We start from the raw sequence: 14,530 nt of genomic DNA on the forward strand, positions 1-14,530 counted from the left end.
ACTCCCGAGACGTACTATTACGGCATGGAGCGCGAACGATACAGCTGCCATGATGTAATAGTACGTCAAGGAGCGGGAAGGGGTTAATGGTTATGTACTTATTAGCCTTTTGAATCAATTTTAGGCCCTGTTCACACTGAGTTTTTTTGCAGGCAGAAATTCTGCCTCAAAATTCAGTCTGGAATTTTGAGGCAGATTTTCATCTGCCTGCATGCCATTTGCCGCGTTTTTCGCCCGCGGCCATTGAGTGCCGCGGACAAAAACGCAGCGAAAGACGCTTTCTCTGCCTCCCATTGATGTCAATGGGAGGTCAGAGACATAAACACCTGAAGATAGGGCATGTCGCTTCTTTTTCCCGCGAGACGGTTTTTCCGTCAAAAAACTGTGTGTGAACTGGCCCTTAGACTTTGGCTTAAAAACGGAGTAACAAAGCAAGTGCGATTCCTACTTTAACCAGGGTAGATGAACCATTTAATGATGGTGAATTTCTGATTACATTTAGACCAGGACTACTCTGAACAAATGCTGAATTTTCAGGCTTTGCTCAAAGTTTCACATTCAAGGGGGTTGTACCAGAATCGACAATTATCTGTCCAAAGGATCAGCGGGGGCATCCCGTTCCTCCTCACTGTGCCCCCCACAGTGAGGAGGAAATTCAGTGGAGCGGCAGTGGGCATGCTCGACCAACCACTCCGTTCAATGTCGCCTTCACTGCATTTGAGCAGTGAGGAGGAATGAGAGGATCGGGACCCCCGTTCTTGTCGATTCTGGTGCAGCTCCTTTGAGGCTGTGTTCACACTACCGTCAAATTCTGTGTTCGGAGCCTCTATCAGTAGTTCCATCATATTTGACAGGTAGAATAGCGCAGCATGCTGCGCTATTCTTCCTGTCAAAATGGCAAAACCCATTGTAGTCAATGGGATCCCTATGGCAACCTTGGTGCCCGTCGTGTAACTGATTCATTGCTGTCGTCATGGTTTCCGTTATAACATTAACCATGACGGCGGTGTGAACAGAGCCTAAGAATGTTACCTGATAATGGCACCACTATGTGAACGAACATGTCACATTATTTTAAACTGGATCTTTCCATAGAAAAGTATGTTGAAAACTGCAAACCCCCCCCCCCCCCCCAGTAGTAGTCACAGCAAAATGTAAAATGCAAATAAAAAAATATTCTTCAGTCCCCAAAGATATTTGAAATCATTTATGAAAGATTCCTACTACAATTAAATGTAAGTAAAGCAATATGTAGAGCACAAATAAAATAAAATATAATCCTTAGGCTACATTCAGAAGTGCAGGTGCAACTTCGGACGTGAAAAACGTCCGAGGTGCACCCGTGCGGGACGCGTTATCACGGATCCCTCATAGACTAGTCTATGGAGAGATGGGAGAAAATGCAAGAAAATAGGACATGTCCTATTTTTCCACGGACCCTTCACACGCTCCGTTGAAACAACGGTCGTGTGAACGGCCCCATTGAAATACTTGAGTCCGTGTGACAGTCGTTGTTTTAACGGCCGTCACACGGACGAGTTAAAGCTGAATGAGCCCTTTGTCAAGCTGTTAAATATTCCACTAACTCCAATGATAACGTCCTGAATTCATCATCTGAGAAGAGATAACTCCTTACAATGCTAATAACAGATTCCTCAGTCAGAGTTTCGAAATCTTCCTCATTTTTGAAGGGCAAGTGACCTGCGAGTTCACAGAGCGCCACGTTGAATGCAGACTCCTCCTTGGCACCAAAACAGGACTGTCTTGCCCATATGACCACTCGGATGCCTTCCCGTGACTCTAAGCCACCACTATTTGCTGGATCACTACCTCTGGTGATAAACACATTGTGCGCGATGTTTCGCCGTACAAAATAATTTGTAACTTGGCATATTCTCTGGGAGACAAACATCAAGTCTTTCCCGTCCGTGTAAAAAAAGAAGCCCGGAGCTGCGAAATGAGTGAGTAGGTGGAAGTTAATGTCGGGGCACAAAGGTTTGCTCTGCGCGGACTCGATCAGTAGCTCCTCATCCAAGTAAAATCCATGTAAATGTAAGTGGTTTACGGATGCAAAGCCACCAAGGCTGTTAAAACCAACTCTAAACCCTGGGTGGCCGCTGAGAAGTAGAGATTCCAATCCAAGCAACGTTAGATCTGGGGTCAAGATCTGAGTCAAACAAAGTGATGGGTCTGGTATAAATAAAACATGTCCAAATTCAAGAGGACTAACATTAATGACCACTAGGGTACGGTTATGCCTACTGCTTGGCAGGGCAGAGTCGTGATTAGGGTTTCTACCTATATATGCCCCACCAGACACTTCTTCAGTTGGTGATCTGACCATCTGAAATAAAATTTCCTCATCCTTGATCTTATTGAAATTAAATTGGCTTGGGTTGAATTTTTCTTGGATGCTCTTTATGTCTTGAGGCTTCCTCCGCTCTATGCCCCTCTTGACATTAAGTTGTGCCACATACTTCACACTCCCTGGTAAAATCTTGGTTTGTAAGCTCCACAGTGGATAGCGGAAGAGACCCCGCTCCATCTTCTCTACCCATTTAGACTGAAGTGTTCTATCAAAATGAGAAATAAAACGGTCGTCTTCTGCATATTCTCTCCTCCTCTGCCATGTGATCCCTGGTAAGATAAAGTCTTCTTCTGTATTCTTATATTCTTCTATTATTGCTCCATTGAAACTAGCTGAGTGTTTTAACTCCATGTTTCCATCTCCTATGTCCACGTATGAGCCCTGGTAAAAAAATAAATACGAATTAGTGTTTCATCATGTGTGGCACGCTAAAGCTGGCCATAAACGCTAACATTTTCAGCGACAGTTTAAATAAACACTACAAATTAAATATACACAAAATAAATACAAAATCCCAGCAATTCTTCCCTTAATATACTTCTCTATTGATCCTATTTTGTCTCCTATTGCAATAAAAATTGAAAAATCTATAAATAACTCCTCTATATGTGTCCCAGGAGATTCATTCCCCTTCTACTTCATTTCCCAATTTTATGTGTAGCTGTGAGGAAACTGTCTGCAGAAGGATGCAAAGACCATTAAGCTCCACCCCTTGTCTGAGCCCCGCCCCCTCGGCAATCTGCCGGACAAAAAAAAGAGATCAGAAACAAGATCTGCAAGATTTCTAAAACTGTCTGTTTTAGGAAGATGCAGAAGATCCTGCACTGTCAAACAGTGTGGGCGAAATTATGTTCTGTGTACTTTTGTCATTTTTTTCTAGGTTTAACCCCTTCCCGACATCTGCCGTATATATATATATATATATATATATATATATATATATATACACATACTGCACACCTCTGGTGGGGGATTATGGAGCGGGCACAAGGGCTAAGCCCTCTCCACAGAACAAGCTGTATCTTACCACCGACACTTCAGTGTAGCGAGCGGGTTTCCGATCGGTTAACCTTTTATGTGCTGCGATAAATTGCGACAGCGGCATATAAGTGGTTAGAACATTGCAACGCCCCCCCTGATGGTTAGCATGGCTGCGTGGGGGGCTAATGAAGGCTCTCACATCTGCCATCTTGGTACTCCTATGAAGCCCTGGCTCCGGAGACAGTATCACTATATAGTGCAATACATCAGTATTGCAGTATATCATGCAAGCGATCTAACGATCGCTGGTTCAAGTCTCCTAGGGGGACGAGTAAAAAAGTTAAATGCAGTAAAATAAAGTTTTTTTGGTATATAAAAAATAAATACAAAAAATATTAGAAGGTCAAAAATGTTTCCCCCAAGCACAATGTAAAAAAAGAAATAAAATAACATAACTGGTATCCCTGCATCTGTAAAAGTCTTAACTATTACAATATAATTTAGTCTGCATGGTGAACGGTTTAAAAAATAAAAAATGAACATTCCAGAATTGCTGTTTTTTGGTCACTTCATATCCCACAAAAAAATAGATTAAAAAGTGATCAGAAAGTCTCATGTAGCCCAAGATGGTACCAATAGAAACTACAGCTCACCCTGCAAAAAAATAAGCCCTCATACCGCTCAATCAAAAGGAAAAAAAAAAAGAAGTTATGGCTCTCAGAATATGGCGACAAATCTCAAATTTTATTTTTAACAACCAGTGTTTTCCATGTTAAGTAGTAAAACATAAAAAAACTATATAGAATTGGTATTGCCGTGATCATATTGACCCGCAGAATAAAGTTAACTGTTGATTTTACCGCATGGTGTACGCCGTAAAAACAAAACCCTCCAAAAGATTGAGGAACCACAGTTTTTTTCTTATTCCACCCCACAAATAATTTTTTCCCAGTTTCCCACTACATTATGTTGTACAATAAATGGGGTCATGAAAAACTACAACTCGTCCCGCAAAAAACAACTGACTGAATCATTTCCATGGTCATGTTCACCTTTGTGGCATTGTACTTAGTGGCCAGATGTTACAGTGTAGTGAATGGCATTTTACAAGAGTTGTCTGGCTTAGACATCCCATCCATATGCCCTGTCACACCATATGGATGGAAATCAGGGGCGTTACTGCTGTGTGGGGGCACAAACAGGGCATCACTGCTGTGTGGGGGCACAAACAGGGCATCACTGCTGAGTGGGGGGCACAAACAGGGCATTTCTGACACTACCTTTGGGGGCCAATAAGGGGATTCACTACTGTCAGGGGGGCACAAACAGGGCATCACTACTTTGTTGTAGCCACTAAGGGGGCATCACTGTTTGGGAGGAACTAAAAGGGCATCATTGCTTTGTAGGGGCTACTAAGGGGGCATCACTGCGGTGGGGGGGGGGCACGAATGGGAATCAATACTGTTTAGGTGACACTAAAGGGGGCACCAAGGGAACATCATTACTGTGAAGGGGCACTATAAATGTGGTGGCACTAAAAGTTCATTATTACTGTGAGGGGGCCCTAAGGGTACCTTATAACTGTGAGAGGGCACTAAGATGGCATTATTACTGTGAGGGGCACTATGGGGCATCCTTAATATGTGGGGGCAGGGTGGGTAAATATTGTATTTTGCTATAAAATAAAAAGTATTTGATTAGGGCACCCAGAAATGCCAAATCTGCCCTGGACTCTGTGCCAGGCACTAGAGCTGTAGATGGGAACATTTCTCAATGTATTTACACCATTTTTGTGACGCCATATTTATGAAGCTCCTGTTTCACTTTTTCTGACATATAGCTTCTCTTCAGCCGGTGGCAGCAGCCCAATGGCAGGATGGAAGCTTCCAGAAATGGTGCCATGTGTCCTGTTGATTCATTTGTGGGGCAATGATGGATACCCACCCTATATATATTTACATCACTCCCGCTCATATAGAGAGCTCCCTATAAAAGAAGCATATTAGACGATAGCTATATCTGCAATATACAAGTGGAGTTGAGATTTCGCTTTCATCATAGTGAGTATCCAGTAACCAGGGGTCGTTTCTACATTTTTATTTATTTGTAAATATCCATCGGTCTGAAACAATGAAATCCTGAGCACCAACACATACGAGGATATTTAGCAATCCAATTTCGCCAGTTTTCTGAGACGTATGTAAGAAGCCCCGTACACTCGCCCGACTTCTATAAAATGTTCCTATTTGGTGCGTTGTGAGCGACTGATTTACCAAAGGGTGCCACCACTTTCTGTACATAGTGGCGTACTCCTCGATCAATCGTCCAAATTGTTTTTCAAAGAGAAAAGTGGGTGAGGCAGACATTTCCAAATGTGCCACATTTATTAAGATGAGAGCGCCTTTTAGGCATCATTTACACGAGCGTAATATACGCGCGTGTCGTACGCACCTATATTACTCTATGGGGCAGTGCAGACAGTCCGTGGGTTTTGCGCAGCGTGATTCCGCTGTCTAGAACTCACGACATGTTCTATATTTCAGCGTTTTTCGCGCATCACGCACCCATTGAAGTCAATCGGTGCGTGAAAACCACGCATGCTGCACGGAAGCACTTCCGTGCGAACTGCGTGATTCGCGCAACAGCTGTCAAACTCTTAATGTAAACAGAAAAGCACCACGTGCTTTTCTGTTTACAAACATCCAAACGGAGTGTCATAATGATGGCGGCTGCGCGAAAATCACGCGGCCGCGCATCATACAATGATGACACACGCAGCTGTTAAGTGCTTTTTGCCCATGCAAAACGCCGCGTTTTTTGCGTGCGCAAAACGTACACGCTCGTGTAAATCAAGCCTTAATTAAACGGGTAATTCTCTCCATCTCCCCTACCTAAAGTGGTGTAAAAAACGCCATTAATAATAAATGTGGACCAATATGTGCTGTGGTCTGCACAGGCTATGCTGCAACTATATGCGTATTAATGGACATGGACTGGTATTAGTGAACATGCCCCGTGGATTGGTATTAGTGAATATGCCCCGTGGACTGGTATTAGTGAATATGCCCCGTGGACTGGTATTAGTGAATATGCCCCGTTGACTGGTATTAGTGAATATGCCCCGTGGACTGGTATTAGTGAATATGCCCCGTGGACTGGTATTAGTAAATATGCCCCGTGGACTGGTATTAGTGAATATGCCCCGTGGACTGGTATTAGTAAATATGCCCCGTGGACTGGTATTAGTGAATATGCCCCGTGGACTGGTATTAGTGAATATGCCCCATTGACTGACATTGCGACTGGCTCAGCAGAGGTTTCTACAGGTCCCTGGTCAACTTTGTTGATTTTCCCTCTTGGATTTCTAGTTCTCCGTCCCCTTTAATAACCTGTACATAGTAGTCACTGGCGATTACTGTACCCGTGTGGTTCCTGCAGGTGTCCGTATCATTCATTCACTGCCTGCTGGTCACACTGTCAGAAGGAGCGCAGTCACTTCCTGATCGGACGATACCAATAGGAAACAACTGTAGGGGTGTTCAAATTATAATACACCCACCAGTCTCCAGCAGTAAATCTACAAACAACACTTAAAATAACTGTCATTTTATTATAATTAAAGTACATCTTTACTACTAATAACGTTCACTAAAAGCAAAAATTTCTCAATAACTGAAAATAAGTATTGGGACAACCCCCCTTGTTATAGGTGATATGGATGCAACCTCCACAACGCTGGCTTTTGAGTGGCACGTTATCGTACAGTATAATAAATATGTCTGTATACAATGGTAAAGTGAATTCCAGGCATAGATGTCAGTCACACAGATGCGGCTTTATTACCCCGCAATGGTAGTCACACCTGCACATTATATAGCAATACATAGTCATCCCATCCCATAGCTAACCACGCCCATGTCGGAGCTACTGGGCGGGGTCACATAAATTATGCAAATCAGGCGTTACCCCAGCAGGTGGTGACGTTGTTGCGGAAGTTTTAGTGTTGTTTCTGTGGCTTTCGAGTTTCGCGGAGAAGTTGGAGTCCGGAGTGTGGGAGTTGGAGGAAGTGTGTATTATGGGGGGATCACCCAGCCAGATGTCCAAGCAGCTCCTCAATGAGTATCAGGTACGTGACACCTGTGGACAGTCGCTGTATAATACTGTATGTCACGATACTGGATCCAGGAAGCGGGGCGCTTATATAGAGAGTGAGGAGATAAAATCAATGCACCCTGTGTCTCCTCAGGTGAGCGCGAGGAACTAGTCCATTTACATTTAAAGGGGCACGACAGCAATAAATGATATCAAGACTGTCTAACGTTAAAACTGTCCTTGTTTCCCATAGCAACCAATCAGAGCTCAGCTTTCTTGTCTTAACCTTCTCGGGAAATATTAAAGCTGAGCTCTGATTGGCTGCAATGTGAAACAAGACAGAAAGAAATTTACTGGCAGTTGAGCTGTATGTGCCCCCCGTATTATAACAACCTGTCCTTGTTTGACATGACAGCCAAAATGATTCCAATTTATTTTTCTTCAGCAATGTTTAGAAAATGTTTTCAGGGATACTACTATCATGGCAGGGCTATTAAATTTTTTCTATGCATTAAAAACTGGCCACACCACCATAATAATAGCTGGAGGTCCCCCATAACAGTGCTAGTGTCCCAATGATAAGTTTCATCCGCACAACTCGCACTCCGTCCATCTTCTCTGATCCAACCCCTATGCCATATGGGAAAACAACAAATCGGAATGGTATGTATATAGATCCCCTTTGCTGATTAACATCGTGTGTCATAGAGGCGGGGATCCTCTACTTGAATCTAATATCCCCTGAATTTGCTGGAAGCCTCTTCTAGTAACCGCATGTTGCCATGGCTTCCAGCAGCTGGACGATGGCGGTCTGCTCTCTGCCTAAGAAAAACCGTCCTAGGGGGATAAGCCTATCATGCCTTACAACAATGATGGATTCAGATGGAATTCATGCTTCCGAAAAAAACCGGTGCCTGTATTTTTACTTAAAATGTTGGATTTTCTTTAAAGGGAACCGGTCACCAGCATTTCACCTGTTACAACCGCAATACCTGGTGGAAGTGGGTGAAAAAAAATCCTTTTTATGTAGCGCATATATATAAGTCGGCTCTGTACCTTTTAGTATTCAGTTCTTTAGTGTTCCTGTGCCCGTATGGTAATGAGCTTCTGATTTTCAGAGGTCTTTGAAGCCACTCGCGATTTTCGTGGCCTTTTTCACGTCCGTTTTTGGCGGGGTTTTCAATAGTCTATGAAAAACGGCACCAAAAATGTCCCAAGAAGTGACCTGCACTTCTTTTTACGTGCCCGTTTTTCAAAACGGCCGCGTAAAAAAATGGCCTGTAGGAACAAAACGTCGTTGACAGATGTTTGGAGGCGTTCTGCTTACGTTTTTTGCGGCCGTTTACGGCCCGAAAGACGTCCGAAAATAGGCCTCCTTACTTTTGATTGACAGATCTTCGCCCCCCCCCCCCAGAGCAGGAGTCCCAGTGATGTCAGGAGCACAGCTGGAGTCCCAGGAAGAGCATACTAGCCCTCTGCCCGGGACTCAAGCTCTGGGGTTGCCCCTGACATCTCTGTCCATATATGGTCCGTGATGTCAGGAGCACAGCTGGAGTCCCAGGAAGAGCATACTAGCCCTCTGCCCGGGACTCAAGCTCTGGGGTTGCCCCTGACATCTCTGTCCATATATGGTCCGTGATGTCAGGAGCAGAGCTGGAATCCCAGGCAGACGGCTAGAAGCGGCTCTGCTCCGGGACTCCAGCTCTGGGCAAGCCCCTGACATCGCTGTGGCAGCATCTGCGGATGGCACTGGCAGCATCCACAGAGGGCACTGTGGCCCTATCTAAAAAGGGGCTGCCCAATCTTGACGTGTGTCTGCCAACTGTGCCTCCGGACTGCATTTAGCGACACTTAAACTGTAAAACTGGATTGTTGAAATAAGCACGTGGAGAAATATCTCAAATTTTAAACCTAGCAGTATTATTATAGTAATGTAGTATTATTATTATTATAGTAATGTAGTATTATTATTATAGTAATGTAGTATTATAGTAATGTAGTATTATTATTATTATAGTAATGTAGTATTGTTATAGTAGTTCAAATAACGAATTAATTAACAATAATTTTGTATTGTATCAAATTTGAAAGTAATGCGGCCCGTCAACTTCCCATTTTTTCTATATGCGGCCCACTTACCCGGCCGAGTTTGAGACCCCTGGTATAGACAATGGGGCAGATTTATTGCGTATGAAACACCAGTCTTAATAACCAATTCTCTGGAGTGAGATGCGACTCGTTTATGAGGAGGCGAACGCTGCTTAATAAATGTGTTGCATCTTTGCGTTGGCTGTGCACAACAATTGTGGTGTAACGACCGCGCCTCCTCCATCCCCCCCCATCACGTAAAATACATACTCACCTCCCTGTTGCTCTTCTCTCACTCTAGGTACTGATGCCGGGCAGTATCATTACCTATGCAATGGAGCAGTGGTGACATTGACACTGCCCGGCGTCAGTACCTTGAATGTGCCGCGGCATGAAGAGGGAGCCGGTGGGGAGTAGAGAAGTTGAGCGGTGGGGTGAGCATGGGCATCTACCTTGCCCCACAGACTAGAATCTACACCAACTAGGAGATGGTGTAGATTTCTCCTATAGTTTGCGCCAGTTTTCTGGAGTCAATTATAATACATTTGTCGTTCAGGTAGAGGCCCCACCCCCTTCAGATAAGACACACCCACTTACTCACCAGTTATGAAAAGTGGCAAGAAAACTAAAAGGCGCAAATTTTAGCGCAACGTTGTAGCTTGACCAAAGTTGTTCCTACATTTTACTATAATATGCCTACAGAAATGTTTTTTCACTGCTGTCACTTTTTTTCTTTTGTTTTCTTCTAGGAGCTGACATACCTGACAAAACAGGAAATCCTGCTGTATGTGTTTTTTTTTTATATGGTGTCTTTGAAATGTGTATTACTGTCATGTGGTACAAGGAAAAATGGAATTACGTTGGTAAATAAGTCTGTGTTCACATTAGCGTCGGGTTCCGTTCATCGGTTCTGTTCGACCTTTCAGTCAGAGGAGCCAATGAACGGAAAGCCAAATGGAAACCATAGCTTCCGTTTGCATTACTATTGATTTCAATGGTAATGCTTCCATTTCAGTTGGTTTCAGTTCTGTAAAGTTTCCGTTTTTCTTCATGGAAACAGTAGCGTAGTCGACTACGCTATTGTTGCCACAGAAAAACCTGAAACTGTACGTAACCTAAACCAACTGCAGCGGAAGCATTACCATTGAAATCAATAGTAATGCAAACGGAAGCTATGGTTTCCATTCATCGGCTCCTCCGACAGAAAGGTGAAACGGAAACGATGAACGGAACCTGACGCTAATGTGAACAGGCCCTTAGATGAGCCTCATTCATGCACAGCGGGTGGCTGGGAGTGCCACTGTGCAAGGTAGAAATTACAAAAGTGGGTGCAGCGCTAAAACATCACCTTAATTCTCAGGATCAGTGGGAGTACCGTCAGTTAGACCCCCACCGATGAGAAAGTCATGGAATATCCTAGCGATATTCTATTACTCTCTGTAACCAAAATTCTGCAACAAATATGTGATGTGTGAACATACCCTAAAGAATCATTATGAGCAAAACTCTAATCTTAAATTTGCCTGGAATCTAGGGGTCCTATCCACCTGCATCGTTGCCTCCTCAGAGTAGTGACTATTGAGTCTACATTCATTGTGCCAACTCCCCGCACTTCTAGGGGGTGGGGAATGTTATGCCATTGAACAAAGTTATATTGTCTGCAGCTCAAACTGTCAGTTTCTAAGATCCATTTCCACCTAAAATAGAAAAATATATCGAAAATCTAAATTCTTCAGTTGATCTCGTATGTAAATTCTTCAAATTTTAGGTTTCGATGTATGTAAGGGCTTGTCCACACGTCACGGAATTGCTGCAGAAAATTTCTTCAGCAATTCCGCAGAATCTCGCAGGTTTTCCGCTGCGGAAAAACAGCACCATTTCCTGCATTTTTTTACTGCAGAAAATGGTGCGTATTTTGCTGCGTTTTTCTCAATGCAGGGAGATGGTGACATCCCCTCTAAAAAAACGCAGTAATTCAGTCCACTTTCCGCAGCATGAACTGACATGCTGCGGTATGAAAAATACGCACCGCCGGTCAATTTCTGGTCGGAAATTTTACGCAGCATGTGGATGAGCTTTGTTAAATCTCACTCACTTTGCTGCTACTGTATTCTGCTGCGTATTTTCCGTCCGCAATTCTAGATGGAAAATACGGAGCGATTCCGCTACGTGTGGACAAGCGCTTAAACTGGCCATACCCTCCACCGATGCTGACTGTTGGCGAGACATACTCCCTTCCTCAAACCCACAATGGCAAACCAAGGAATTAATCTTACTTTCTATAAGAAAAGAGAAAAATCTGTTCATAGCTATATTCAAATCTCTTTTCAGCCATGCCAGTCGCTTCTGATATTGTGTTTTTAGTTTGCCCCCTTTGTGGTCCAATTATTCATGTAATCATCTCTCACCTGTCCACTCTGTTATTGCTGCGTAACTTGAAACATTTGCCATTTAGGAGTCTGGGAAAGCTGGATGACCACCCTTATGAGAGCTGTAGTGGTGGCCATATTGATTGTCAATTAAAGGACTTCTATTAACTTTATATTGTGGGTTTATTTTTACTAGTGATTCTTCATATTTCCATTACCTCTGTCCGTTTCCCACAAAGCACTATTGGTCACTGTGAATATCTGGGACGTACATAATATCTCTATCTGACGTGCACAATACCCATTGGGCCATAGTACTGCTTTTTCATGGGTTCGTGTCATTGTTTTAGATTCCATATAAGATGGTTTGTTTTTTAATGATTTGACTTTTTTGCGGTTTATGGATGTTATTGCTTGCAGAGTGTAATATTCAGCTATGTACTTTGTTTTTACGATCGTATCAAATTACTTATTCAGTTTCCTTGTTTTCCTATTATGTTAGTGGTTTCCTTGTACAAAGGATTGTTCCTGGCTGTCGCTTAGCAATGTTAAATGTTTGTGTTGTTTGCATCATTTTTAGTACGCCCTATACATAAGAGATATTTAAAAGTTCCTTTTTAATTCTAGTTTGTCTTCTTTCAAAATTTTAAAACTTTTTGCCATCCAATACAGTCGCCATTACAGCTTCCACAGAGGTGGTCATCCACTTTTCTAGAGCCCTGAACAGCAAATCGACATGGTTCTGCTGTATTTAAATAGCAGGACATGCATGACTGTATTACTATACACGTTTGTAATTCAGGGGTTTAGATATTGGCAGTCATTCTGGTTGTTGTTCAGCTTTTAATTTTTAAAAGGTTGTTTGCTTTGGAGATTTTTTTTTTTAAGGAGGTTTCCCCAATGATAAGCTGATAAAAGGGTGTACCGCTGCTGAGACCCTGAGTGATCAGCTCTAATCTGAAGCAAGTGATACATTTTCCTGCAGTGCCACCCCAGGGGAGATGAAGCATTACACAGCGTTAATTTCAATAGACTGTTCATGTAATGCACACATGTGGCAGCTCCTCCAGAGGGAAAGACAACCCTTGTATCCACTCTTTGTAAAGCTAACAATAAAGTATGTCAAAATGTTTTTTGTTAACCAAACACCCGCTTCAATAAATTGGTTGAAAAGGACACGGCAAGAACTTATATTTACAGGGGATTTCTTTTAGGGAGAATTGCTCTATTATATCTAGAATAGTTTGCTTTTTGGCCACTAGTGGGTGATCAAAGCATTGGCTTGAAAATTCTGAACAGACGGGCCTTTAATATGCACGGAGCTGGCACTGCTGGCGTTAAATCTGTTTTTTCATTTTCTTTTGAAAGTTTTCGCAGAGTAGTATGAACTAATTGAGAAGCCTCATTTTACTGCAGAAGAACAAAAACTGGTGTTTCCCATATCTATCAACAGGATCCTCCACAGTGAATTGTGCCGTTTTATATTATTTATAACGCTTGATAATTACATCCACTGTTTCCGTTTCATCCTAAAGTGCTCATAAAAGATTCAGTGAAATGATACAGAAAGAATACAGAAGCAACATTGAATCGGTCAGAGTCCCCAAGGAGAGGTTCCTCACTTTGCCAGAATTGAAGGTAATTGTGTTTCCTGTTGAAGTAAATGCCGCCTGATCGTGAAACTTACGTGTTATAACCCGACTTCCCTCCGCCAAGCCTAGTAGAATAAATGCAAGAATTAGCCTATCTAGCGCCCTGACTATGGAAACCATGTCCCGAAATGAGGGGAATCCAGTGAGATTGAAATTCTGGATCAATACACATCGTGATAATTGTAAAAGGAATAGTGTCGGTAAAGTTTTGGTGTACTTGAACTTCCTGTGTCATGCACCGCCCCTCGGGCCCTGCACGAGGTATAATACTATCCGTTTTACCTGGAGTTCCTTTAAAGTGAATCCTCTGGCAGTATAGAGCTCTTTTTTAAAAAAAATTGCCCGATTTGGGTCAATAAACATACCCAAGTCTTCTTTCTTTATTCATTGTCCCCCACGTGCCCATTTCTAGGGGTGTTGGGATAGTATTTCCCCTGTGAACTCCTTTTGGCAACAGCTGGCAGTTGCCACACAATACAAGGAGAGTGGCAGTGGTTGCCAGAATCGGTACCCCCTCCCTTGGTCCGTGCCATGCAGTCCAGGGCGCATCAGCAACGTATTCAAATGGAACATTTCTTTATTTAAAAACTATATGGCAGAGTGAATCTATTTACATGACCATCATGTATGAGGACTGAACTGATATAGGGTGGGGTAATCCTTCATGGGAATATTGTGAATGCCATGAACTCCTTATTACTTATATATAGATCTACGCACTTGACGGTTTCTTTTATCCAGTTTGATGTAGTCTGCACATTTTCTCCAGGACCCTTTTCAGTTCCACCTTTTATTCGCCACAGGCAAACCCCTTTAAGCATCGGATTTGCCATGTCTTCTCCACTTCAGAACAAACTGATGACAGCATGTCCTTTGAAGATTTCCTTGACATGCTGAGTGCTTTCAGTGACTCTGCTACACTTGACGTTAAGTCCCATTATGCCTTCAGGATCTTTGGTAAGGACATTTACATCTTTATC

General features: G+C 43.0%; 2 protein-coding genes across 3 annotated transcripts in view; one reads left to right on the top strand and one right to left on the bottom strand.

The window, feature by feature from the left end:
• Nucleotides 1–1,192: 1,192 nt before the first annotated feature.
• Nucleotides 1,193–7,393, bottom strand: GDPGP1 (GDP-D-glucose phosphorylase 1). 2 transcript variants are annotated; one of them, XM_075858139.1, is made up of 2 exons: nucleotides 7,316–7,393; nucleotides 1,193–2,749 (listed from the first exon to the last, which is right to left on the bottom strand). In XM_075858139.1, the coding sequence occupies exon 2, from the start codon at nucleotides 2,717–2,719 to the stop codon at nucleotides 1,562–1,564; it is 1,158 nt and encodes a 385-aa protein (XP_075714254.1). In that variant the 5' UTR covers nucleotides 2,720–2,749; nucleotides 7,316–7,393; the 3' UTR covers nucleotides 1,193–1,561. The 2 variants fall into 2 exon arrangements, with proteins under 2 accessions (XP_075714254.1, XP_075714253.1); XM_075858138.1 differs by lacking the exon at nucleotides 7,316–7,393 and adding an exon at nucleotides 6,771–6,850.
• CIB1 (calcium and integrin binding 1) overlaps nucleotides 7,136–14,530 on the top strand; it is a 15,410-nt gene continuing 8,015 nt past the window's right edge. The window contains exons 1-4 of the mRNA XM_075858140.1: nucleotides 7,136–7,475; nucleotides 10,279–10,313; nucleotides 13,434–13,536; nucleotides 14,354–14,507. Coding sequence (XP_075714255.1) covers nucleotides 7,425–7,475; nucleotides 10,279–10,313; nucleotides 13,434–13,536; nucleotides 14,354–14,507 — 343 coding nt within the window. The 5' untranslated portion in view covers nucleotides 7,136–7,424. The remainder of the gene's footprint in view (nucleotides 7,476–10,278; nucleotides 10,314–13,433; nucleotides 13,537–14,353; nucleotides 14,508–14,530) is intronic.

The sequence above is a fragment of the Rhinoderma darwinii genome, chromosome 3 (assembly GCF_050947455.1).
Source record: "Rhinoderma darwinii isolate aRhiDar2 chromosome 3, aRhiDar2.hap1, whole genome shotgun sequence".
Classification (NCBI taxonomy): Eukaryota; Metazoa; Chordata; class Amphibia; order Anura; family Rhinodermatidae; genus Rhinoderma; species Rhinoderma darwinii.